Source organism: Lissotriton helveticus, chromosome 9, assembly GCF_964261635.1.
Source record: "Lissotriton helveticus chromosome 9, aLisHel1.1, whole genome shotgun sequence".
Classification (NCBI taxonomy): Eukaryota; Metazoa; Chordata; class Amphibia; order Caudata; family Salamandridae; genus Lissotriton; species Lissotriton helveticus.
In genome coordinates this window covers 876240138-876266835 of record NC_136070.1, presented here as the reverse complement: position 1 = coordinate 876266835, position 26698 = coordinate 876240138, and the positions used below count along the sequence as shown (strand labels likewise).

Sequence of the window (26698 nt, the reverse complement as noted above, 5' to 3'; positions counted from 1 at the left end):
TTATTACCTCACACTTAGACTACTCCAATAGCCTATATACGGGTTCCCCTGCTTATCTCCTTCAACGGTTGCAGATTGTTCAGAATGCTGCGGCCAGGCTGATCTGCAAAATCCCCTACCGCCACTCTATTTCACCTCACCTAAAAAACTTGCAATGGCTCACGATATCCTCTCACATCCAGTTCAAGGCCCTGGTTCTCACCTTCAGGACATTGAGTGGCAACGGTCTGGGGTACCTCAGACGTAGGCTGAAGTTAGTCCACTCCTCTCGTGATCTTAGATCAAACCATCTCCGTCTCCTGCTCCCCCCTCGCTTTCGTCGGGCCAGAAAAGGAAGTAGAGCTTTTGCAGTGGTCACTTCAAAACTATGGAACTCCCTTCCACTCAATCTTCGCTTGCTCGAATCAGAACCCATGTTCAGAGGCAAATTGAAGACATGGCTATTCTCCGGCTCCTAACTTCGAGGTTCTATGTTGCTGTGGTCCACAGCGAAGGGACACCCCCATTGGGGGTAGCCGTGCACTCAATAAATTTTATTATAAATAAATAAATAAATTGTCCAGATGCAGATTCCGATCCCTAAAGATGCAGAAATTAGCCACTCTCATGGCTAAAGGTCCTACAACATCAATGAGGGCATTTCTAAACACTTTAGAAGGCCTAGGTGGGTGATAGATCAATATGCCCGAGAGGGAGTAATTGGCATTAAGTAAGATTCTAAAATGAGCAGCTTTGCACCCAGCGAAAGACTGCCTCTCAAATTTGCACGAGTAGGAAGATTTAACAATAACTACAATGCCACCCCCCAGATCCTCTGCTGAGTGTCTTAATACTAAAACCTGGTGGGAGCGCCAGGCCCGGGTCAGCCACATTGTCGTCCGACAACCATGTCTCAGTTAGAAAAAGGGCATCAGGCGCTTCATTCTGTAACAGTTCGTAGACATTGGTCGGACGGAAAACATGGCGGCCGCTAGTTAGAGCGGCACGCACGTCCCGGCAGAAACTCCCGACCTGATGCCCCAGATTCAATAGAGCTGTTCCTGGTCGGTTGCGAGCGGCGGCTACGGGGTGCTGAGATATCGTGGCAGTGCGAGGCAGACGAGGCGGACGGCTGAACATATTCGGCGGACTCAACAGAATCGGAGTTTCTCTTCCCCTTCTATTCCCCTACGGCTTCCCGGCTGCCGTGGCCGAGGCAGCCGATGTGTCAGGGGCGGGCTCCACCCCCTGTGCCTTTCCGTTGGAACGAAGCAGCCGTGGAGCTGCGGAGAAGCCGAAGGGCGGCTGTACACGGCTCTTTTGGTGGCAGAGGGGGGAGCAGCGGCGCTACAGGGAAACGGTGCAGTAAGGGGGCTAAGTTGGGGGCTGCTTATTTAGACGCTCGGGGGCGGTAAAAAACATAAGCACAAGCACTTCCAGCACTTCTAGCACTTCCAGTACTTCCAGCGCTACATGTAATAATACATGTAATAATCTTAAGAATAAGGGTGCAGAGACAGAGATAAGCAGAGGCAAGAGCACAGAGGCAGAGGCAGACACGGCGGTAAGCTCTGTAAAAACTACTTTAAAGGAAATTGAATCCCGCCCTGTTTCTGCCCCGAAGTTGGAGAGCATTAAGAGCAAACTACACGCTCTTTCCAGTGTAGTACTGGCTCAGAAGAAAAGTAAGGTACAGGGCAAGAGGGGTCCCCGAGAAAAGAACGAGATTTCCAGCAACAATCTGGGGAAGCGAAGGGGTAGAGGCAGAAAGCAGGGGAGAAATTTGGCGGCAGATCAGTGTACAATTGTAGACTCAGAGTCAGAATACGAACCAGGGGGGGGCCAGAGCCAGAGATGGAGACATAGTCCGAGCTGGAGTCAATATTAACACGGTGCGACAAAACGCTGGGAGGAGAAGGGAGTAATTTTACACCATTGGTTGCTAACTTAGTAGAAGAGGGGACTACTATTAATACCATTACAAAAGAGCTACCCCTAAAACCATTCCAGAAAAAAAGCAAACCCAAAAACACAGTTACAAAAGCCACACTGATTACACCCTCTTTAAGGTCCTATTTCAAGATCCTGCCTCAGGTTCTAAATATTAACCAAGAACCCCAGGTTCTAGTTGATCTGCAAAACATAATCACTCCGACCGTAGCTCCTGTTGTACCCAATATACCCGTCATACTTGGTAATACTAAGCTAGCAGCAGTAGTAGAAATGGAGCAGGAAAATATGACGGTCGAAACACTAGAGCTGAATGCAACTACAGAGACACCAACAGACCTGGTACCTGCTGATTCAGCGGGGTTAGATCCTGTAAGCGCAATAAAGGTGGTAGAACTATGCTCTGGGGGAAACAGTGAAGATACTCTCCAGGATATACTTATCACTATGAGAAATGAAATTAAATGTGGTTTTGCAGAATCAAAAAAGATCTTTGCTGAATCAAGGCAAAATCAATCCGAGATTCGCGCAATGTGCGAAAATCTAGAGACTAAAGTGGATGGGCTATTTGAGAGGACGGGGAGTCTTGAAGACACCGTAGGGGAGCTTAAGGCAAAACTAGACCATGTAGAAACAAAAATCCAGGCCATGCGGAGAGAGGGAGAAGCAGTGAAAGAGAGAGTTGAGTCTTTAGAAAATTACTCCAGGAGGAACAACCTCAGGATTCTAAAAATTCCAGAAGGGAAAGAAGGGAGCGAAATTAAGAAGTATGTTGTCACCCTGCTTAAGGACGCTCTCAATCTAGAGGAGTCAACAATAGAATTAGAACTGGATATACAGAGGATACATCGTGACCCCTTCCGGCTTAATCCAGGGAGGACTAAGCCCAGAAAGATTCTCGGAAACGTCCTAACATACGCAACAAAGGAGAAGATCCTTAACCTGGCCCTAAAGGCAAAGACATTGAAGGCTCCTGACTTCTCTTTCGAAGTAAGATCAGACCTGTCAAAAACCATATTGGAAAGACAATGGGAGCTTGGACAGCGAATGGAGAAGTTCTGGGCCCTGGGAGCCACGGTGCAGATGAGATTCCCCGCTTTCTTAAAAATAATGTTCAATAACAAAATGTATAACATAAAAACGCCTCTCGAAGCAGATGAATTACTAGTTTCAATTAGTGAGTTCTCTCAAACGGCCCCATGACACATGATGTCATCTAAGGGTTAACTCTGGACGCTACACTTCCGTCTGGTTTCTCGCCCTTTTCCTTATTTCACGATAGTATTATATGCTACGTAAGTGGTATAACATAGCCCCAAACTGTAGAGTATTCTGAAAGAAAGAGAAAGGATAAAAAAAATAAAAAAAATAAAAATATAAGGGATAGAGATATGTAAAATGAGAAAGGGAAAAAATATATATATAGAAATAAATAAATAAAAGGGGGAATTCAGGGTTAAAGAGTTGAAATAACTACAGTCTGGTAAGAGAAGAGAACATAACACACAATACAGAATACAAACAAGCATATATAATATTTCCTAAATATATTTCGTAAAACTTTTGCTTAAATAATTAGGATACCAGCAAAAGAAGAACAAAATTGGCTCCTCTTATCAGCTCTTCTCTTTCTCAGTTCTCTCCCGATATATGCCATTTGGCCTCTTTTTTTTTCCTTTAGCACAATAAACACGCCACCCATATAAATTTGATTCTTATCACATAATCGACCAATATAATTCATAGGAGATAGATGGGGCTACAGGTGGGAGTATGTCGGTGAAGACAAACTGGCAAGCCATCTGGCCAGAGTAAGTAGGGGGGGGATTCCAGGGGGAAGAGGGGGAAGGAGGGTGGGAGAAAGCACTAAAAAGTCCTCATGAGCAAACTTTCAGCTTTTTTAACTTTGTTGATTCCAGGAATTGCCTTATAAATCGGTCGGATAAATTAATCCATGGTAGACAGAAAATAGTAGAAAATGGCACAAGGCCCACACGGGAAAGAGTGGGGAGTTTGGATGGCAATGATAAATGAGGGATATTAAGTTCCTGTCCTGGAATGTACATGGCCTGAGCGTACGAGGAAGGAGATATAAAATCATGCAATACCTCAGAGATTCACCTGCGCAGGTTATAACAATCCAGGAGACACATTTAATGAAACAAGAAATCACAGATATATTGAAAAAACTAAAATGGGTGGACAAATTCCTCAGCACTGATCAGAATGCCAATATTCGCGGAATAGCCATCATTTTTAAAAAGGGAGCTAAGGCTCAGATTGCGGATTGGAGGACTGATTCGAGTGGTAGATGGCTGATAGCCAATGTCCAGCTCGATGGGAGGGGATATACTCTGGTGGGGTACTATGGCCCCAACCAGGATGATCCCTCTCATCTTAATACATTATAGAACCGCCTGATCACGACTCAAAATCCTATAATATGGATGGGTGACTACAATCTGGTCCTGGATCCAAAATTGGATAAATCCCCCAGCTCTAGAGCTGTAACACACAATAAAGCGAGAGTTACTCTTTTGTCCTGTATGTCGAACTTGGGGTTGGTGGACCTCTGGAGACAAAGAGCTGGAAATACTTTGGGGGTCTCTTTTCACAATTACAAATATAAACATAAATCGCGCATAGAATATGCCTTATTCAGTTTCACTCTCAAAGACATCATAAAGAACTTAGTATATCTCCCTCAGCATATGTCCGATCATTCAGCTATCCTTTTTTCTATAACGCTAGATCAGAATTTCACCCACGCTTCATGGTCTTTTGATCGTACCATCCTTCTGGAAGAAGAGGAAAGAGAACATCTTATATCCGAATCCGCTTCTTTTTTGGAGTGGAATTTAGATTCTGCTCCTTTGGTCTGTGTGTGGGAGACATGGAAAGCATATATAAGGGGATGTATTACAAACCGTGCTTCCTTCAGAAAAAAGAAATATAGAGAGGAGGTATCAAAAATAGAGCAAGATCTGGCTCACATAGAATCAGAAGATCGAGGGCCCCGGCAAATTCGGAAAGAAGATGTGAGTTAAAAAATAAATCAGACACGATATTGCAGGAGAGAGTGAACAAAAGATGGCAGGCTAGTAAGCTTTCCCACTTTGAATATGGTGAGGCTGCGGGTAAGCTGCTTGCTTGGAAAATCAAAGCAGACCAAGCCAGAAACTATATCAAAGAAGTGAGGTTAGAGGGTGAAAGTAATAACAGAAAAACAGATTTGGAAATAGGGGAAGCCTTTCGTTTTTTTTTCCAGAAGATATATACAGATGAGATTAAAGTCAACACTGAGGAAAGAACTGAGTGGTTGGAGAAGGTGAGCCTCCCAAAGTTGACTAGGCAACAGAGTGAACACCTAGATAAAGAGATTACAGAAGCAGAAGTGGAAATAGCCATTAAACAACTGAAACAGGGAAAGGCCGCAGGACCGAATGGCATTCCTGGCGAATTGTATCGAGTATTAAATCCAACTATCACCCCGATCTTAACGAATCTGTTTAATAACATCTTAATCAGGGGCGAGACACCACCTAGCTCCTGGGGTGAGGCAAATATTGCCCTAATCTTAAAATCAAGAAAGGATCCAGTAGACTGTGGATCATATCGTCCGATCTCGCTTCTCAATAATGATTGTAAGATCTTTTCAGCAATTTTGGCTGCACGTTTGGGAAGCAAGATCGGAACGATTATCCATCATGACCAAAAGGGCTTTATTAGAGGTCGACAACTGGCCGACCTAACTTATGATCTGGTTGGAGCAATAGACATGGCCTCAACCTTTGCCTTGACTCTTGCAATCATGACACTCGATGCAACAAAGGCATTCAATAGGGTCAATTGGTCCTATTTAACTACAGTCATGGAAAAATTCAAAATTGGCCCCAAATTTTGTGGAGTGATAGGTTTGATGTATAAAAACCCGAGAGCTAGCCTGTTGATTAATAGCACACGTACAAAACCTTTTGAAATTAGCAGAGGGACAAGACAGGGGTGTCCTCTCTCCCCTCTTCTATTCAACATTTATGTTGAACCATTTGTTCAGACCATAAGAGAGGACATCAATATTCTGCCTTTTTCTTTTTCTGGTTGGGAGAAGAAAGTCGGTTTATATGCTGACGACATTCTTATATATACAACTGACCCTGTGCAGACATTTCCTATGGTTATAAAAAGGGCTGAAGAATTCGGAAAGTTTTCAGGGTACGAAATAAACGCCGGAAAAACGGACATAATGGCTTGGAATATCGCAAACCTTCAGCTCCCGGTGACACCTTCAATCCGCTATCTGGGGATTAGAACTACAAATGATATAAACATCTTGGCCCATACTAATCTAGATCGGATTTTCTGCGAATCCAAGGCATTGTTGAAAGCATGGTCCTTTCTCCCGCTTACCATCTATGGGAGAACGAGCCTAGTGAAAATGACCATTCTCCCCAAATACACATTTATTTTCAATACGATTCCACTAACATTTGACGCTAAGCAATTGCTTAAATGTCAACAAAATATTAATTCCTTCATCTGGAGTTTTAAGTCAACCAGGTTGGCATGGAATAAGTTAAGAAGGAGGAGAGAGAAGGGGGGACTCGCATTGCCAGACCTGGAATATTACGCCTGGGCTTTCCATCTGTCCCACTCTAGGATGCTATTAAAGACCCCCCAAGACAATTCAAATGGTTGCATGTTCAAAGCAATGTTATTGGGCTCTAATCTTCTACTTGATGGCTTTTTATTTAAGTTTGGACATCAGAGATGTTTTAAGAAAGTGAGGCTAAAGACTCTATATTTGCTCCTAAAAGAATGACTCAAATTAAATCTAGGGTTGGGATGTCATATCTTTCCAATTTTGCACCGATCTGGGATTTTCCAGAGCTCTCTCCGCAATACAATGAGACGGTTAAGACTGTGTTATTGGAGGCAGGAATAGAAAGATGGGGAGAGTTGGTGGTAGGAGGATCCTTACTAGAATGGGATGTATTCTCAGACAGGATAAGTTCACCATCATCCTGGTTTATTTATATACAACTGTCTAGTTGGCTTCGAGATCAGACAAAGAAAAAGGTCAAAATTGGAGGGTACAGCTCCTTAGAGAAAAACTTAGTTGAGAAAGCCTGCGGGGGTAAAGAGGTTGATTTTTTCTATTGGAACATCATGGAAGAAGCAAATGGCGATTTTAACCTTCCGATAAAACTGTGGGGAGGAGATGGAGAAGTCCAGGCAGAAGAATTATGGATGAAATCCTTTAGCCTTTTGTATAAAATAATAAAACCTGCTTGGTTGAGGCGCAACCAATTATTTACATTGCATCGCGCGTACTACTCCCCCCAAAGACTCTCTAAGTTCCAACCTGGGAAGTGTGTAGTAAATGCCTCCTTCCAGCAGCCTCAGATTTACACATGTTCTGGGAGTGCCCGAATATTAGCAGGTTCTGGCAAGAAGTCAAGATAACTCTTGAATCAATTCTCAAAATTTCGATCTCCTTCTCATTGTCCTTAGTTATTTTTGGGTTAAGCGATAACGTCAAGGGACTAGAGAGGGAATTTCTATACTATGCCATTTTGTTAGCAAGAAGACAAGTATGTAAAAACTGGGTCAAAATCAATTCGCCGACTCATGCAGAGTGGTTGACATCACTTTATGCAACATCTAAAGTTGATTTGGCAAGGGCTTGTAGTCCCCGTACTTTGAGATTCTGGAACTACTTACTTGAGTGGAGATAAAGTAGTCAGAGAACCCGGGTTGTTTTTTTTTATTTTTTTTTCCCGGGTCCGATGATTAAGCCCAACACTCCATGTTCAATGGGAGGCTCCCCATGCCACAGAGCTATTGGACTAACAGCCGGAAACAGGCTTGAATAGAGCAAGATTGTGCGGAGGCTTCCTCTCGCTAAGACATCTGGTCTGCCTCTCTGGGGGATATGGAGCTATTTTCTGGTTTCCTACCTGTACAGAGACAAATGTGTTTTGGCGGTCGGAGAGTTCCTGGAACGATGAAGTGGCTAATGAGGACAAAAAAAAAAAACAGCTCGTAGACATTGGCGTGGTGTTTAAAAAAAGAACAGCAGTTGAGACTGAGACATTTTATACTGGGGCTGGTGCTAAGGACAGGACCGGGGGATAGGGGATGCCCAAGAGTTGAAACCACAGTGTAGATAGCAGAAGGGCCCCTCAGGAGTGGTATGTGAAGGATGTCCAAAGGGGTGTAAGCCTTTCTGAATGACAAAGAGATCCACTGCAGAGTAGGTAACCATACCTCTGATATAACCGGCAGCGTGACTGGTGTCTGGCAATGGCCAAGGCTTGCCTGTGGGGCGCCTTCAGGGCGTCCGCGGCGCGTCTGCTGTGCACTCACCAGGGCATCGAGTTAAATGGTGACACAACCCGAAATGCCTCAAGTGTGCGCCCGACCAGTTGACCCTGCTGACACACCCACCGCACAATCGGCACCCAGCCGTGACGGAACGGGGTGATCGGGGAGAGTACATGAATCCCACTGGCAACAGAATGAAACAAATGCACAGCCCCGAGAATGAAGGGTCTCCCCAAAGCGGACCCCACCACCCACTTAGGTGCACACAAAGAGGCAGAGTAAGAGGGAACAATAAGTAGAGATAAAATCAGGTAAAAACAGTACATTTTAAAAGCTGAGAGAAATAGACCTCAGCACGTCCGCTGCGCGCTTTCCAGGGCATCGGGTTAAATGGTGACACAACCCAGAAATGTCTACAGTACGCGCCCGACCATCTGACCCTGTCGACACGCCCTCCGCATAATCGGCACTCAGCCGTGACGGAACAGGGCAGAGATCAGGGGAGAGTACCTGCATCCCACTGGCAACAGAGATAAACAAATGCACAGCCCAGAGAATGAAGGGTCTATCCAAAGCAGACCCCACCACCCACTAAGGTGCACACAAAGAGGCAGAGTAAGCGGGAGCAATAAGTAGAGATAAAATCAGGTAAAAACTATACATTTTAAAAGCTGAGAGCAACAGACCGCAGCAAGTCCGGCTGCGCGCTTGCCAGGGCATCAGGTTAAATGTTGACACAACCTGGAAATGGACACTATTGATGAAATTGTAGGATACCAGTTCGAAAATAGTTCAGGTATCAACTGCTATGCTAATGTAATTCTAAATGTTGACTTTCATCTAGAAGATCTTTATCATAAAATTATGGAAAATCAAGAAAAAAATTCTGTTCTCTATTATACCATATTTTTCAAAAGTTGTTAACTGATAGAACTAAAATCCATACTGCTTCTGGTATTTGGCATCTTTTGGATGTATGTTCTGATTCTTCGCAACTTACACTTAATATACAACAAGATGCTCAAGAGTTTCTTATGTTTATGCTTGCAGTATTGGAAGACAAAGGGATTGAAATTGAAAATTTGCTTCGACTAAGTTACAGAGGGGATCATGAATGTGAAGAATGCTCATTTTCTTCTACCACTTAAATAGACACGGAATGATTCATATATTTGACAATACCAGATTGCAAATCAGTGTCTTTTAACAAATTAGTAAAAACAGCTAATCAAGTTATGAAATGTTCTCATTGTAAATCAGAAATGTTCTCAACATTATTTATAGAAAGATTTGGACAATATGTCATGTTAATGCTGCAATGTTGTAGAGCAGATAAAAGTAAATTGGAAACCAAAATTAAACATTTTGTGGCAAGTCTTTTAAAGCAGTGGCTATTATTTTCCATGATGGGCCTACTACAACATCTCGGTACTTTTAAGTGTATTTAAAGTGCAATAAAGTATGAACACATTGTAATGATGCTCATTTGGAATTCAAATGTCGGTTGCCTTACAAATTACCAAATTCATATCTGATATTTTTTAAGCCAAATTTTTTAAAACATCATTGGGCCTTTTGGGAAGACGTGAACACAAATTTATTTTGGATATTTTTAATGCAAATAGATTCCGATACATCTTTCAGCATATTGGGAAAATGTGAAGAATTATTGTTTGGATTATTAATTGTGCTAATTCTAATTGTGTTTGCAAAATTGTGTTTAAAACAAGTAGTTTATATATTTGTATTTCAGAGAAGTAGACCCTTTAATGTAGTTGAAGAATGTAATTTAGAAACTGTAGATAGATAAACAGATAGTTGAACTTGTTATAAATATTTTCAACACAGAATTTTTTTTTACAATCTTACTCGTTGTATTTTTTTTCCTGATGTTATATGATGATCAACATTGAAATCACTGTGTATGGTGAGATTCAATAGAATCTGAAAACAGCAAAATAGGTAAACTGAATATGTTATATAATTTTAAAATTATGTTGTGCTCCTAAAACTATATTATTATATTCAACAACAGTTTTTTTCTTCTCTTTAACAGAAAGTAATACTAAAGTTTAAAAAAATGTAAAACTTAGTTTATAATGAAACAACTGTAAAATAGTTGAAATTAGTTTGATATCTACTTTAATAAAGAAAGTAAGATGAAATAATTTATAAGCATAATAATATGAAGTAATGTTTACAGTCACTTTTATTGCAGTCATCATTTTTTCAAACTCTACCAACTCACTCCTCCAATCACCTCAGCATTACCTATGCACTCCTTCAATCACTGAAGCATAACCTACTTACAAAATCACCCAGGCATTACCAATCCACACTTTTAATCACTCTGGCAGTACACATACACTCCTTCAATCACCTAGACATTACGCCTACAGTCTTGCAATCACCCATGTATTATCTATGCACTCATTCAATCATCCAGACACTACTCCTCCACTTATGGAATCACCCAGGCATTACCTATGCACTCCTGCAATCTCCCAAACATTAGCTCTACAGACATGCAATCACCCAGACATTAGCCGTGCATTTACAAAATCACCCAGGCACTACTCATCCACTCATACATTAACCCAGGCACTACCCATGCACGTATGCAATAACCCAGGCACTGCCCATGCACTAGTCCAATCACCCAGCCACTACCTATGCACTTATAAAATCATCATGCACTACCCTTGCACTCCTGCAATCACCCAGGCACTATCCATGCACCCATGCAAACCTCCAGGAATTGCCCATAAACTTATGCAATCACTCAGGCATTACCCATGCACTCTTCCAATCACCCATACATTACCTCTGCACTCATCTATGCACTTACACAATCACCCATTCAATACCTATACACTTACAAAATCACACAGGCATTACCAATGCACTCCTCCAATCACTGAGGCACTACTCATCCATTCATACAATAACACAGGCACTGCCCATGCACTCATACAATCACCCCTGCACCCTCTTGCACACCTCTAATCAACCAGCCACTACTCATTCACTCCTTCAATTATCCAGCCAGTAGCCATGCACTCCTCCATTCACTGAGCCACTACCCATGCACTTATAAAATCACCATGCGCTATCTTTGCACTCCTCCAATCACCCAGGCACTGCCAATGCAATCATCCAGGCATTACCCATAAACTCATGCAATCACTCAGGCATTACTCATACACTCTTGCAATCACCGATACATTACCTCTGCACTCATGCAATTGCCCAGGCATTACCCATGCACTTATAAAATCACCCAAGCAATACCTATGCACTTACAAAATCTCCAGGCATTACCAATGCACTCCTCCAATCACCCAGGCACTACTCATCCACTCATGCAATAACCCAGGCACTACCCATGCACTCCTCCAATCACCCACGCACTACCATGCACTCCTCCAATTGCCCAGACACTACCCATGCACTTATAAAATCATTATGCACTATCCTTGCACACCTCTGAACACCCAGGAACTACCCATACACTCTTCCAATAAACCAGGCACTACCGATGCACTCATTCATTCACCCTGGCACTACACCTGCATGTAATCAGCCATGGACTATCAATGTGCTCATGCAATCACTCAGGCATTATTATTGTACTCATCTATTCACTCAAACACTAGCCATACAGTCATGCAATCACCCAGGTACTACCTATGCACTCCTTCAATCATTTAGGCACTTCTATTACACTCATCCATTCCCTCAAACAGTACCTATGAAGTGATGCATGCACTGATGTACTACCCATTTACTCATGCAATCACCTACCCACTACCCATATATTCCTTCAATCACTCACACACTACCGCTACACTCATGCAATAACTCTGGAAACTTTTCTATTTTTAACCAGTTTATGTGGTTCCATAAAAACTGTTTTTTTTAAACAATTTTGTATTTCTTTGTATTTTTAAAGAATTTTTTTGTTTGTGTTTTTTCCTTTTTTTGGAGAAGAAAATTCCACACTCCAACATCAGTTGTTGAGAAAAAACAGGAAAAAGAACAATGTTAATGACAGGAAAAAAATAACACTTGTGTGCTTTGATTGCATTGAGAATAATATCAAAACATTGCTCAGCAACACAAATTTTTGCATTGCATTTGCGGCAATTAATAGACAGATCCACCAGCTCTGGAACAATGTGTGGCCGAGGTGAAGCTGGAAGTCCTGCACCCGATTTTGATGGGGCATTATTGTTAGATTCAGGAGAGGGTTCCTAGGTCTAAGACATGCCCTGCTCTTTGATGTGGATGGGAGAGCAGGAGGTGGAGATATCCCATTGGGAGGATGGTGCACTCTCACTAGGCATTTACAATAATTTTAATAGAAGTCATTTTCCAATCATGAGCTAAAGATCGGCGGCGGAAACCGTTAGTTTCTCTCTATGTAAAGCCATGGCAAAGGCCCCAGCCTACAGAGTTTGTCGCCAGGTCATGCTGGCAAGAGGAGATGGGTTTCTCCATATTATCTACAGGAAGTGTGTTGTTTCACAGATATTCTTCATATTCTGCTTGTTAGATGTAAATATTTTTAGCACCTTCAAGACCACCCTCAGCATGTCTTTAAACGTGGTGCTATCAACAATTTCTATATGAACTGGAGATTTAAAAAGTGCAACTATTAATTTCCAGAATTTCATTGAAAATTCTGAGACATTATACATTGTTAAATAATGTATAAACAAACTACAGGTGACTCACTAATTGTTCAAGTCACTGGATGACCAAAAGTATTGTCCTTACGGTTACACAATTGTGCTTTTTTCAGGTATATGTTTGAGGTATTTTTACAAACTACAGTAGGTTGTGCATAGAAACTGATTGTGAATGCCTTAAAAGTGACTAATGCATAAATGTGAAGCAGCAGACTTAAAATATTTGTCAGATGAGGCATATTACAGGCACATTTAATTAAGATAAATAATAATGTAATACTCTTGAATGGTATTCATGGTTTAATAAATTGCTGATCATATTAATGTTGACAGAGACATTACTACTGCTATTCTCAAAGATAACTTACACTTGTGAGAAATTTACACACATAAGATCACTCTTACATAAATTGCTGACTACATTAATGTCTATAGAATCATTAAATTTCTTACACACCTGAATACCAGCCCCAGAAATTCTAAGTTCTACTAAATGTGAGTAAAAAGGTTACTGCCCTATTTCCGACTGGAACAGGTTCAATGTTGATTTGCATATGGCTGGGTCCAAAATAAGGTACCATGGTGAGGGAAAAACGTGCGCAGTGTGGCATTAGTCAGGCCCTGCAGCAACCACCCTGCTGTGCAGTACCAAAGGCCATGCAAGGCATGGGGTTGGATTTACGTATGGTAATGAAATAAAATTTATGTTAAAAAAAACCTGGAAAATCACTGAAAAAAACCAAAAATTTAAGTAACGCTAAAGTTAGGTGTTGGAAAAAGATATATTTTTGTTGAAAAAGAAAAAAAACGTAACATTTACTGAAAAAATCAAAAGTCAAAGTAAAATTATAGTTAGGTAAGTTGCTCAGTGACGTTTTTAACTAAAAAAAAAACCAAAGAAATTCACCAGTTATAGTTAGCAGAGGTAACTATAACTTGCGGCCCACCATGCACTGCATATGACCTCAAATATTGTGTCACTTAGACACTTAGACAAAGCTTTCACAAAACAAATTCATGGAAGTATAACCATATCCAGTAAAACGTTTTTCAATAAACACAATTCATTTTGTATTAGTAATACAAACTCATGATAGATTAATTTGAAACAAAATAAAATTCAATATTTTACAATAAGTCTTTGCATCCCATTAAGGATTATTTTCTATACATTTCATATGTTCAAATTCTTTTCTGACATTTTAACGAGGAATGACACAGAATTCAAAATCCACTGGTGAATTTGCAAAATTACTGAATTGTGGTCTTATATCAAGTTTCTTTGGATCAGTGACTGATTTCAGATGGAATTTCTGCAGGATCGTGGTGAGAAATAGGAACAACTCCATCCGTGCCATACCTTCTCCAGGACAGCTCCGCTTCCCTATAGATAAAAAAGAACTCTTGTAAAATGTATTTAATTAAATAGTTAAGTCACTAATTTTCTCTACATCTGAGGAGTTAGGTATTTATTGCTTAGTACTGAGCTAGAAATACCTTCTAACTGATGTCTAATGGCCATCACTACTTTAGTACTGCTCAGTGTTTGCTGTGTATGTATTTTTAGGTCTTGATTTTAAAGAGCATGTGGATGAACAGTCAAGGCTTAAAGTTTGTTGGTAGGTCAATTAAACCAGTGGTGTGGTACTACTCTGTGCCACCTATGGGCTACCAAATGTTGAGTTTCCTATCAATGTACCAAAAATGTGGTCCAACGCAGCTCCTTCAAGCACAGTGGGGGGAAACCTAGAGGAAGTTTCTACCATTACTTCTAACATTACTCCACATAACCTTCTCCAGGTCTGCTTACCAGGATTACTTCTGGACCAATGTGGGGCCTGGAAAGATGCCACCAATGTGTGGCTCAAATTCAATGGCCCATTTTGAAAATGTCTCTTTTAAGAGTTCTCCCTGAATAACTGGTAAATGTATAGTGTTTTCTATGTGAGACTAAACATTGGAAACAGTGGTTGGTTGGTCTACACTGGGCAGTCCATTGCCAATTGTTCTCTACATTTGCCAGCATGTACTTGATTCTGAGTACTATAACATTTTCCTTAACATAGAGCAGGAAATTGCTCTGCCATCAAGGATCTCTTCCCTCACTCCCCAACAGAAGTGGGGTAAACAAGATACAGATGGCTGGCACCTTCTCCTATTCTTGGCAGATGTGCTATTACTGCCCTCTTTTAAACAAGACGGGTATTCTAGAAGGTAATAGGTATTTGAAGCCTCAATAACTTTGTGACACAAAGTAGTAATACTTAATAGATAGAGGTAATTCTTCATTTGTAGCCAGATATTAGTTTAAGATAGCAGAATGATAATAAATACTAAATTAGACCTAATGATACAAAAGGTCTGTGCTTCATTTTAGTTGAAAGGTAACAAGAACTAGAAGGTGAGAATATTCTTTGAGTGTTTGGGGCATTGCCATCCCATGGGGCAAGATTGTTTACCCAATTCAAAGAGAAAGTTAAATTTAGATTTATTGTTTTTTAACGTAGTACTATGGTAACAAATTTATTATGTTCAGAAAAACTGGATGTAGGTTTCCATTTGATAATAAACATATATCAAAATGCTCCCTTTGAACTAAACATATCTGGGGTAGTGTTCACATACTTCTAAAACTATCAATGTAATTTTGTTTTACATAACTTTAGATACATTGTATATGCATCCATTTATGTGTGTTATGTAGGTAAAATGCTATGCAATGTACAGATATGCTGTGTAACATTACAAATTAGGGCAAAATACTCATTCATGACCACAATATCTCTCTCTCTCTCTCTCTCTCTCACACACACACACACACACACACACACACACACACACACACACACACACACACACACACACGCGCACACACACACACGCGCACACACACACACACACACACACACACACACACACACACACACACACACACACACACACACACACATGCACTAAACACAACCTAAAGCACATGAATACAGCCAGCTTCAAGGAGTTTCTGTCTTCCACCTTTGTCATTTTTGGGTTTGGAAATAGATGAACTCTGGAGATGCTTATCATCCCTAAGGGATAAGTTCACTGTTGAGTATACAAACATTGTGGTCAACATTGTGGTTGACCACAATGTTGAACGGCATGATAGCGATAAAGGTGGTTGCTATTGTCCTTGGCATCAGGCCTAGATCTTATAACCTACTGCTTCCCATGGAGGAGTGTAACCTCTCCACTATTCACCCCATGCAGCACATGTATGACCTGTCAGTCCTAGAAAGCACAATTGTCAGGTCAGGTAAAGTCACAAATGATTCCAAGTGCCAACATATATCAATAAATGGGGATGTTTTGTTTGTGGATTTCAACATCCAGCCTGCACTGGGGAGAATGAGAAGGCAGAAAGAGGAGGGAGGGCCTCATACAGCAGCAGCAGTAGCTCTATAAAATGTGCTTTAGTAAAACGTTGCATGGGACATGCGCAGGGCACAGCTGTGTTATGCCCAGATCAAGACCAGGCCAAGTCCAGAGGAGGCTAATCTGGGCCATCCTCTTGGTCCCCTGATACCTATACTATTGCATTTTAGGGGAAAAATTAGTCTGACTTGTAATTACCCTGGACAGGAGCTGTTAATGTCAAGTCAATTGTTGTTTTTTGAATAAAAAGCCATTGGGGTAATAAAGAAGGAAATTGTCAATGTGGTACAACATCTAGAATTAAAAAAGACTGGCAATATTAAAGGTTTCCCTAGACATCCAAGGAAAAATTAGTCCCAGTCCTGATGTAATAATACAATGTTATAACAGACTACTGATCATTCCCCACTAATAAAGCCTACAACCCATGAAAAGAGTCAAGAAAATTGAACGTGACTGTATCTGTTTCCTTTTCTGTTTAGGTACTAGGAAGGATATAACTGGTGCTAACGAAAGCCAAAGCTGATTATGGCATGTGTCTTAAAACTTGGGACACTTTTTACATTTTTATAATTTTTTTATAGCTTTTTAGGGGGCAGAAGCACCAGAAGTGCACCACACAATGCTAGAACAGAAGATCCACTAATGTCCATGCATGTTAGCAATACGTTGACATCTACTGGTGAAGAGTACAATATCGAAAGCACACAACAGTAATACAATATTGAAACATCTGTGACTAAGGCCCATCTGGAACTGTGAGTAGGTGAGTAGTCAGAGGACTCCAACTGTATTTAGTTCATGGTGCCTGGCTTCCGTAGGTTGTGCGCCATCTTAGAAGGGACTGAGTCCCTATTTTAATCGTTTATGTGTTTTCTTCTGCACGTTTCCTTTTGTTAGTATTACTTTACCAGTAGCAGCTCATTCACAGGGAAGCCTGTGAGGGTCTGCAGGGTTATGGGTCCCCAATTTTCACTTCTAGTTTGCCCCACGTCATTTTTTTAAGATTCGCGCTCACAGCACTGATTCGGACATGCCATCTCATATGGAGGGTCGTTTAAGGAAGCAAATTGCACGTCCGATCATCTCTCTCTGAGCACGACTGGAAACGCCTTGCTATTCACTTCCTTGTAGGCAACTCTTGCCAGTTTCGGGAAGTTTCTGGCTCATGTAGGTCGGGTGCCATCTTGGAAGGGAATGAGTCCCTATTTAACCCCTTCCATGCTCATGACGAGCTCAGCTCGTCATGCAGCACAGTGCTCGTGTGCTTATGACGAGCTGAGCTCGTCATGACCACACCCATTTTTATTGCTGTCCAGCACAGCAGGGGAAACTTTCAAGCAGCGATGAGGTTAAATAATTTTATGTGTTTTCTTCTGCACGTTTTATTTTGTTAGTATTGCTTATTCAGTAGCAGTTCCTTCACAGGGAAGCCTGTGATGCTCTGCTGGGTTGCTTGATCCCAGTTTTGCACTTCTAGCTTGCCCCCTCATTTTAATATTCACGCTCATAGCTCTAATTCAGACACTCCGTCTCAAATGGAGGGTCATTTAAGGAAGCCCATCTGTGTCCTTCCGTGGCCGGAATGTGCCATGTGCCAGGACCACTGATTGAGAGACTATCTAGCACAGATTCTATACAGGTAAGGAACCTTTAGATTTACATTTTAACTATTCTAACACTAATTGTAGCCGATACAACCCTGCGTGCAACGGCTATATAGATGCAGCTGTGGATTTCTTTTGTCAGAGGCTCAGGACCACAAGCCTGGCCAGGCCTCTGATGTAGGGCCTGCTGATAGATGGCTGGTGATTATATGCACATCGGATATGTTCTGTGCCCTCATTAATGTTCGATCTTTCACCAAACATAAATATGAATTGACAAATTTTAGTACAAATCATCAATTGGATCTGTTGTTTCTTAGTGAGACCTGGGCAGATTCTACCTCTCATCCTCATTTTGTTACCGCGGTTCTCACTGGATTTTGACATCCAGGTTAGATAGACCTCTTAAAAGAGGTGGAGGCTGGGCATGATTTATCGAGAAACTTTTGCAGCCAGATTTTCTCCTGTTGTTACTATGGAATGTGGAGCACTTTACTTTGCACTAGACCCTAATTCCAATTTTATTTTTAATGGAATTCTTTTATATCACCCTGCTGTTGCTTGTTTGCCCTCCTTTGGGGGCCCGAGCAAAGAGGAGGTCAGAGACCGGGATCAGAAGCCAGGGAGTGCAGGACTACCTTTCCCACCGTCCGCTGCGGCATCCAGCGCAGCCACCAACATTCCCCTTGCACCAGGAGGTGCCTTTCAAAGGCTCCCATGGGCTCCCGCAGTGCGGGAAGCCCTACTGTTGCTCGTTTGCCCTCTGTTGGGGGCCCAAGCAAAGAGGAGGTCAGAGTCTGGGATCTGGAGCTGGGGAGTGTAGGACTACCCTCCCCTCCCAGGGGCTCCTGCAGCACAGGATGCGCATGGGTGTGCCCGGGCGAAGTTTAGGCAAAGCCAGGATAAGTCTGGGCAGGGCCACACCCCTAAGGCCTTCGGTGGATTACTTGGATATTCATATTGAATTCCCTGCCTGAGGTACTGTGCTTTCATTCATTGTAATTTTTTGCGAATGGCGTGTTTTTTCTGATTTAAAGAACGCCTGCCTATCCAGTCCACTCCACCTTTGCGTCTGAGTGACACCTAACTTACATTATCCTTTTAGTAAAGTCCCAAAATGAGCAAGAGAAAGGGGGCTCCAAGCATGTCCAGCATGCTACCACCTCCCCGCACCTGCTCGACAATAGATAATTGCTTAACTCAAGCAGTGGATATAGTGTCATGTGAGTTCCGGCTGGTTGAATGCCGCCTTTCCCTTACAACTGAAGAGGACAACCATCCTCTAGCTTAACAGCTAGGGTGGTCGACCTTGAATCTGGGGAACTGGGTTTGAGTCTCAACAATGACGTTGAACATCCTATGATTCTGGACAAATCACTTAATCTTCTAGTGCCTAACAAAAAATGAATGTGTGCCCTCATGTAATGTAACTGGTGGTATGTAAAGCGCTCTGATACCCGATTCGGGTCGAGTTTGCGCTATATAAAACTCTGCAAAACAAAAAATCCTCACATTGATCAGAGTTTCTACAAGACTTTACCAATACAGTGTATTGTTGGGGTAATATGTCCACCTGAGGCAATAAGGACTTTCACCTCTTCTGTGACACAGCCTTATAGGGAGGGTGCAGGTCCAGCAAGCGTGGGGAATGCACTTAGAGAGGAGCTGGTGCCTGGCTCATCAAGAACTGTTGGCGCTGATCAGCCCTGTGTCTCCGAAAGGGAAAGTGGCCCTAGAACTATGCGGAGGAGGAAAATCGCTAAATCGAGAAGTTCTGTCAAAATTAGCAACCTTCCTTCGCAAAATAAAGCTGTAGATGGTGTTTCATCTGGGGGGCTGGTGGAGCCCAATGAGAATGAATGGGGTGCTCTGAACAATTGCCTAAGTGATCTCTTGTACTCCATTTTACGCCCCATTCTTGTCGACTGGATAAAATTGAATCCAATATGACGAATTCAACGGATCTCCGGTCTTCACTTGCACCCAGTATTCGGCCTGTGATTTTACCTCTACTTCCATTGACAAAAGCTAGGGTGCTTCCCATCCACTTGAACTTTTGCCAACATCTCTAACTGCTACTTGACCGGCAGCATGCCCAACAGACATGGCTATTCTTCCTGTGATAGACCTTCCGCCAGCATCTGCTCCATACGTTGTTATCTTGACTAACGTACCTAGGCTCACAGAAACTAACGTGGAAACTACTAGAGGTATAATAAATTAATCTATTCATTAACTGAATAACAACGTTACTGGTGGCTGGGATATTTCAAGAGACATTTTGATGGCCAGGCGGGTGAGAGACATTGGGGGCAGGGACTTGCGGAAAAATGGAGATGTTATTGTGGTACATTTCTTGTTGCCAAAGGTAGTCCAGGAACTACTGTAAAAAGCTAGAATGGCAATGGTTAAAAATAGTTCCAACAAGATAGTACCCCTTGGTTTCTTTTCTCAGCACTTGGTGAGTCAACCATGTACCTATGGCAGTTTTCTTACCGCAGACTCTGCATTGTGTGAATGCCTCCTTCACTATCACCCCACCTGTCAAATAGATGTACCCACTGGCTGGCTTGGAAGAAATCGACTGACGGTTTGGGGAGGTATCCGCCTATCGGGTCTTTCAGGAGGCAGACAGATCACTTACCAGCCCAGCTCTTGTTACCCAAATACTATACCTACCCCAACCTAATCCCGCCCTCTTGGTGTCAGGCTTAGAGGAGGTGGGCAGAGTTTCTTGTAATCCCAGTCCTATTGTATTAATGAATACATTTCTACCGCATGACTATCCATGGGTAGAACTTCATTCCGGGACTAGCCTGATGGATTCTGCAAATTTAACTTCTGTTTAACATTTCCCCCCTGGTTCCCTACTATTTCCCCAGCTAAGGGTAAGCGTAGGTTTAGGCAAGGCTAAAGGTCACATATAATGTCTGCTTGAAAATTCTAAATTGGAATATAGCAGGTATAGCCTCAAAGATCATACTGGAGGGATGGAGGTCTTTTATTACGACCTAAGATATAATTTTTATGCAAGAAACGTGGGGGTACAAGGATATTGGGGCCGATTCACAGAACTAATCTGAGACAAAATCCTAAACTTACTACTTTTGGTATTCACAGAAGGAATTTAGTAGTAGTAAAGTTAGGATTTTGTCTTAAGTTTGACTTGAGACAGACTTAAGACAGACTTAAGACAGTCTTAAGACAAACTTAAAATGGACTTAAGACAGACTTAAAACAGACTTAAGACAGACTTAAGCCCATTGGTGGTAGGTATGCACCTCGAAATATGTGCGCCATTGCCTAGTTTGACCTGTGCCCATGTGTCAGTGTGGAGGTGTATTAGAAGGTTTAAGAGAGCTGACAGGATGCCCCAATGCATTTGTTTCCTCCACAATCTTGCTTGATCAACATTGTCAAAGGCTGCCCTAAAGTCAATGGAATGAAGCACCTGTTTTATTGATTTTACCTTGTTGATGAACAGTAACATAATTAGTAAGTTAGTTGAGGTACTAGTGTCTTTACCAAACCCAGTTTGGTTTGGGGGGATTATATCCTCCTCCTTGGCCTAGTCCTGGAGATCTGTCAATAAAGTAGTGGTGAAGTAGTATGCCTCAATGTCTCATAGTACAATCAAACGATAATGTTTGGAGGAGGATTTATCGCTGGAGTTGTAGATCGGGGAGAATATAGGTCCCTTCCAGAAGGCTGGTAGATTCCCAAACTATCTTACGCTTCAGAAGAGGGGAACCTGGATGCCTGATCAAAACTCTGGATCTTGTTTAAAAAGGACTGGTGGAATCCCGTTTGGCCCCGGAACCCCTTCTCTCCTTCCTTTCAAAATGTGTTTCTTAATAGTTATTGTGCAGATTCGTAACTCTGCTTCCTCAAAATTCCATTCTGTTTGAGTAAGGTGTGTCGGTTGGGGATTCGAGTTAGTACTTGAGCCTGGTGTTTGCTGGTTAAAGTGGGCTTCCAAAAAGGTTGTCCAGGACTCCTCTGTGATATGTAATGATAACCCTCTATGGGCCGGGTGCAGAGCTTCGTTGATGGTGGCCCAGTAGCGGGTAATGTTATTTGCTTTGGAGTCATAGTAGAGTTTTGCCCAAAATACATTTTCTTTGGACCTGTTGATGTCCACTTAAGTTTTTTAGATTCTGCCTTTCTGTTGATGTTGTAATACGTTTGTTTCTGGTCTCCAGGGTAGTGCCTCAATGATCTGAGTAGTTTGTTTATGGATTTTTTTAATATTTTCAATTCATTCCACTGTGCGCTATGGGTCCTCCCCTCATCCCATGGCTCGTCAGGTGGCATATATCTAGAAGAATCTTGAGAGTTTGGCTATGAAAATGTACCATTTGCTAATTGGGTTGTCTATGGGATCGATTTGGTTCTGTAACAATGCCCGTGTGGTCCGGAGAACCTCCCTGAATTTACCAGTGACAACTTGATTTGTTTTAAGTTTATTGTATGGCATGCTTGCCTGCCAACTGGGTTGAGTGTAAATTTGTGTGGGATTGTTTGGAGTACAACTTTCTGGATTCAATGGTCGCTGTCCCCTTTGTCCCCCAAGCAGAATCCTGTTACCTGTTGGAAGAGTGGGAGGATGTGGTTTCTCTGCTGTTATTGGTTTCCAGCTGCTTAGTGGCAAGGAATTGGATAGGGTATCCAATACTGTGGTAGGGTGAAATACGTATGCCCCATGCTTTAAAGATTTCCCATTCGTTCAGTACTTCGTTGGCTAGTTGGATTGATCTCCAGGTGGCCTTGGTGGATTTCCGGCCCGGTGCCAAACCAGCCCTTATAAATTCTATTGGGAGGAGATCAGTTGTGTTGATATCCCTTAAGGGTGGTATGGTAGTGAATAGTTGGAGAATATTCCCTCTATTCAGAGTGTCACTGATCCCTTTCGATATGAACTCTGGAATAAAGAGTAAGGTACTGGATTCTGTTGGCTGACAGGCAAGGGTTGCCCTGGGGAGGTACTCCCCTGTATCTGTCCGACCGGAGGACCAGAGGTGCTGCCAGATATTCCTGTGGTGACCTTCAGACCCCGAACACTCTGGGCGGCAGTAGCCATGAGAGCCTTCTGTACAGGGTTCTGTAGTCATTGGATCTTTTTGATGTTGCATGAGGCAAGGGTCCAGATTTTCTAATATCATTATGATTGCACCGAGGGGCGTTCCCTGTGCTGTTGCTGACACTAGATTTACCCCGGCATTTCCTCTTGTTGATTCCCTTGGTTTTAGTGAATGTGCCGGGCCGGGTACTAAGGGCTCAGCTGTCATTTTGGTTGTGTTAAGGGAGATTGTTGGTGCTTGTAGTGAGGCTATGTCAGGTCTTGCCTTGTCCGGTGTGTGTGCCGCATGACCCATTGGGTGTTTGTTTTGAGATCTCACCTGTTTGGATTCCTGAATTACAGGTGTCTCCCTTGCATCTGGCGTAGGAGGGTCAGGGCAGTAGCCACTATGCCGCTGTGGATGTATGAATTCGGAGTTTTTGGTAACTGGTATTTAGGTAAGCCACCCGTTGTTGCCGTAGCAGGCCTGCTGGGTGCTATTTCTGGTTATTCTGCCATCCGAATTGTAGCACCAGGGGTGTCAGTTGACTGGTTAGTAGTTTTGAATTGTGTTATCACCTGAGACTTTTATCTAATGTTGAAGAGGGGATATACTGCTGCATGACTTAGGTTAGCTGTTTTATTGCAGCCTTTTCTTTGAAGTTGGCATCTTTCTTTGGCGATTTGAACTGTGGTTATTTTGCTTTTCACAGTAATAGTGAGATGTCGTGATCGCCTCCCGAGTGACTCCCAATTAATGAAGGAATTAGGCTTTTGGCAGAAGCTTGCATTGCAGTTGTCTTCTTGGATGCTACTTTTTCTAGTATGGCAGTATTTGCTATGGTTGTTTGGTTCTTTATGGAAGCCCTCAAACAGGGTGGACAAGATTTAAGGCAATAAGGATAGTTTGTCAATGATGGGTCCGCAACTACAAGGCATTTTGGCCTCCTGTTAGGCTTGGCTGATAAGTGAATTTAAAGACCCCAGTTTTTCATCTATTACTCCTACAAAGAGAGCTCAGGTGTCGAAATAGTGACAATTGCAGATTCATTTTGTTGGACGGGTATTGAAAGGTGTCAACTGTTCTTTGCATGGTGTTTAGTAAAGTGTCCCAAGTGTTGGTTGACCGGCCCAGCGAGACCATGATGTGGGTTGTGGTGCTGTAGTTAGGTGACTTTTTGCTGTTCACAGCATTGCATGCCTGGCCTTGTTCTGCATATTTACTGTGTGGGCGTGGGGCTGGGGAGGCAACCAAATCAGCCCACTCCTGAGACACTAAATATGAGAGTGCTTCATGTCTGCTCGCCAGGGCTTCTAGGTCTGCGTCACGCCCCTCCATCATTGCTTCAGGACGCTTACTTGCAGCCTTGTTTGATTGCAACTGTGAATGCCGATCTGGAGTGTACTTTTGGGGATCAGATGAAAGTAGCAGGGTCCGTGTATTGTTCATTAGGAGTGCTGCATTTTTCCCCTTCTCCTTTCCACCTACTTTTTGAGCAGTGGGATGAGCTTTGTCCTATTCTCTGGGGCTATTTACTTTAGGACCTGAGTGACGATGTATGGAGGCTTGAGCTGTTTCCCAGTTTTGATTAATACTTGCTTGAATGGGTGAGTGAGCTGGCATGCCTGGACCATAGGCAAATATCCTAGAGAAAGAGCTGGGAGAGCTTGGGTTGGAGCATTATCCTTTTCTTTTTTTACCCTAATATGTGTTGACCAGCGTTACTAGTTTTGGCTGGGTCCACTTGATTATTTATTAGTTTTGGGGCAGCCGTGAGTTGCTCAGAGGGTGGTAATTCACTGGATTGTGGGGCATTTAGTTCGGTAGAGAAAAGGGGCTCCTGGAAGTCCTTGGATTTCACCACTTTTGGAGAATATGGAGTAACCTGCATCCTTAAGAAGTAAAATTTTGATTGCATTTTCGGTTGAAAGAGGTGAGGGTTAAGCCTACTGCTGAGGCTCCCGATATCTTTGCCAGGGAGCCCTGTGACACTGAACCTAGGGAGGGGGTTACATCCACCAAGTCCTCTGAAGAGGTCGCCTGGTCGAGCTTTGTTGCCCTGGTCTTCCTTTATCGTGTTGTTCCATGCAAGGGGGAGGTTGGTCCCTGTTCCTTCCTGACCTCATAGCAACAGTCTCCCTATGACCTCCTGCGGGATGTGTATGCCAACTTTTGTTGAAGGCATCTGAGTGGCCTGCGGGCTAGGTAGATTCTGTGCGATCCAATGCGCACTAGGGGATATGTATGACTGGGGACTTCCTTATGTTGCCCTTCTGCTGGGGTTAATGGTTCCTTGGTGTCATTATAGGCCTTATCAGCCTTGCATACTTGGACCCGGGGCAGGCGAGAGAGAGCGGGTCCGGGGTTGTGGGGCATCAGACTTGAGACAGAGGCAAAGGATGCCCAAGGCTCAACCACTGCTCCTTCCCCACTCGCCGGAGTCTGCTGCCATTCCCCAGGCCCCTGCTTGCTGTTGCTGCCTCCACCATAGTTGCACTGCTTCCATGAGAAAAATTTGAGAAAACTCCTCGCCACGCCACCTCGGTGATGCTGCTTTTGAATGCTGCTGGTTGACGATGAAGCAGGACCCACAAGGTGAACGTCTGGAGGAGAGGGTAGAAGGTTGAAGAAGAAGGCCCTGGCATGGGCACAAGTGGGGCTCACTACAAGAGCCTGCAAGTTGCACCCGGCATTGGCAGGGCATCTCCATGGGTCTCCTGGAGTGCTCACTTGGTGGTTGCTGAATACAGCTACCGTGCTCACACCCAGTTCATGCTCTGGCCGTTTTGTTACCCCGTGCAGCTGGTTGCAGTGTGTTACTGTCAGGTGGGAGAGGCACTGGGGGACTGAGTCCCACCCCAGCCAGCTGTCAGAAAGGAATATGCAGTGCTATAGTTGCCTCGAGTTTGAACCACTGCTCAGAACAACACTTCATTCACCGCGGGGCGGCAGAGCCGGGCATCAACCCCCGCGGGTGGAAATGGGAGAGAATAAGTCTGTTTGGGTCGAACACCGAAGGGAAAGCAGATGATCATGGCTACAGCTACAGAGGTGGTAGGGCCGGCATCAGCTTCCAGCTCCCGCACAATCTCCACCCACAAAAACTAGTCACATGTGGTTCAATCCCAGACCAGTAGCTAAAGCTAAGAATCTGGGTGTGCAGATTGATAACAAATTGACATATGTAAATCAAATAAATGCAACAGTCTCCTCTTCTTTCTTTATATTTAAGAAAATAATGAAAATTCTCCCTTTTCTGTCCGCCAATACAAGGAAGACTGTTATGACTGCACTGCTATCTAAATTATACTATTGCAACAGTTTGTATTTGAATATTCAAAGTCAACACTTAAAAAAGTTACAGATGACACAAACTTCAGCCGCTACAGTCTTGCTAGGTTTGCCCAAATGTCAGTAGGTTTCTAACAAAATATAAAAATTGCACTGGTTTCCAGTGGGTAGCCACATTAAGTTTAAGGCCTTATGTAGGGCTTTAACAGCCTTAAATAATGCAGGACCTGTCTTTCTTAAAAAGCTATTTAACTAGTACCAACCCAGTAGACTTTTATGTTCCACTGGAGCTAAATATATAATTTTTCCCCGATTTTAAAACACTAACTGGGGTGGGTGAAACCTGACCTACATAACAGCTAAGCTGTGGAGCTCTCTTTCCCTG

The 26698-nt window shown here is 42.9% G+C and overlaps 1 protein-coding gene across 1 annotated transcript in view; it reads right to left on the bottom strand.

The window, feature by feature from the left end:
- Window positions 1-12747: 12747 nt before the first annotated feature.
- LOC144781943 (cytochrome P450 2G1-like) overlaps window positions 12748-26698 on the bottom strand; it is a 298644-nt gene continuing 284693 nt past the window's right edge. Inside the window, exon 9 of the mRNA XM_078661036.1 lies at window positions 12748-14328. Coding sequence (XP_078517162.1) covers window positions 14147-14328 — 182 coding nt within the window. The 3' untranslated portion in view covers window positions 12748-14146. The remainder of the gene's footprint in view (window positions 14329-26698) is intronic.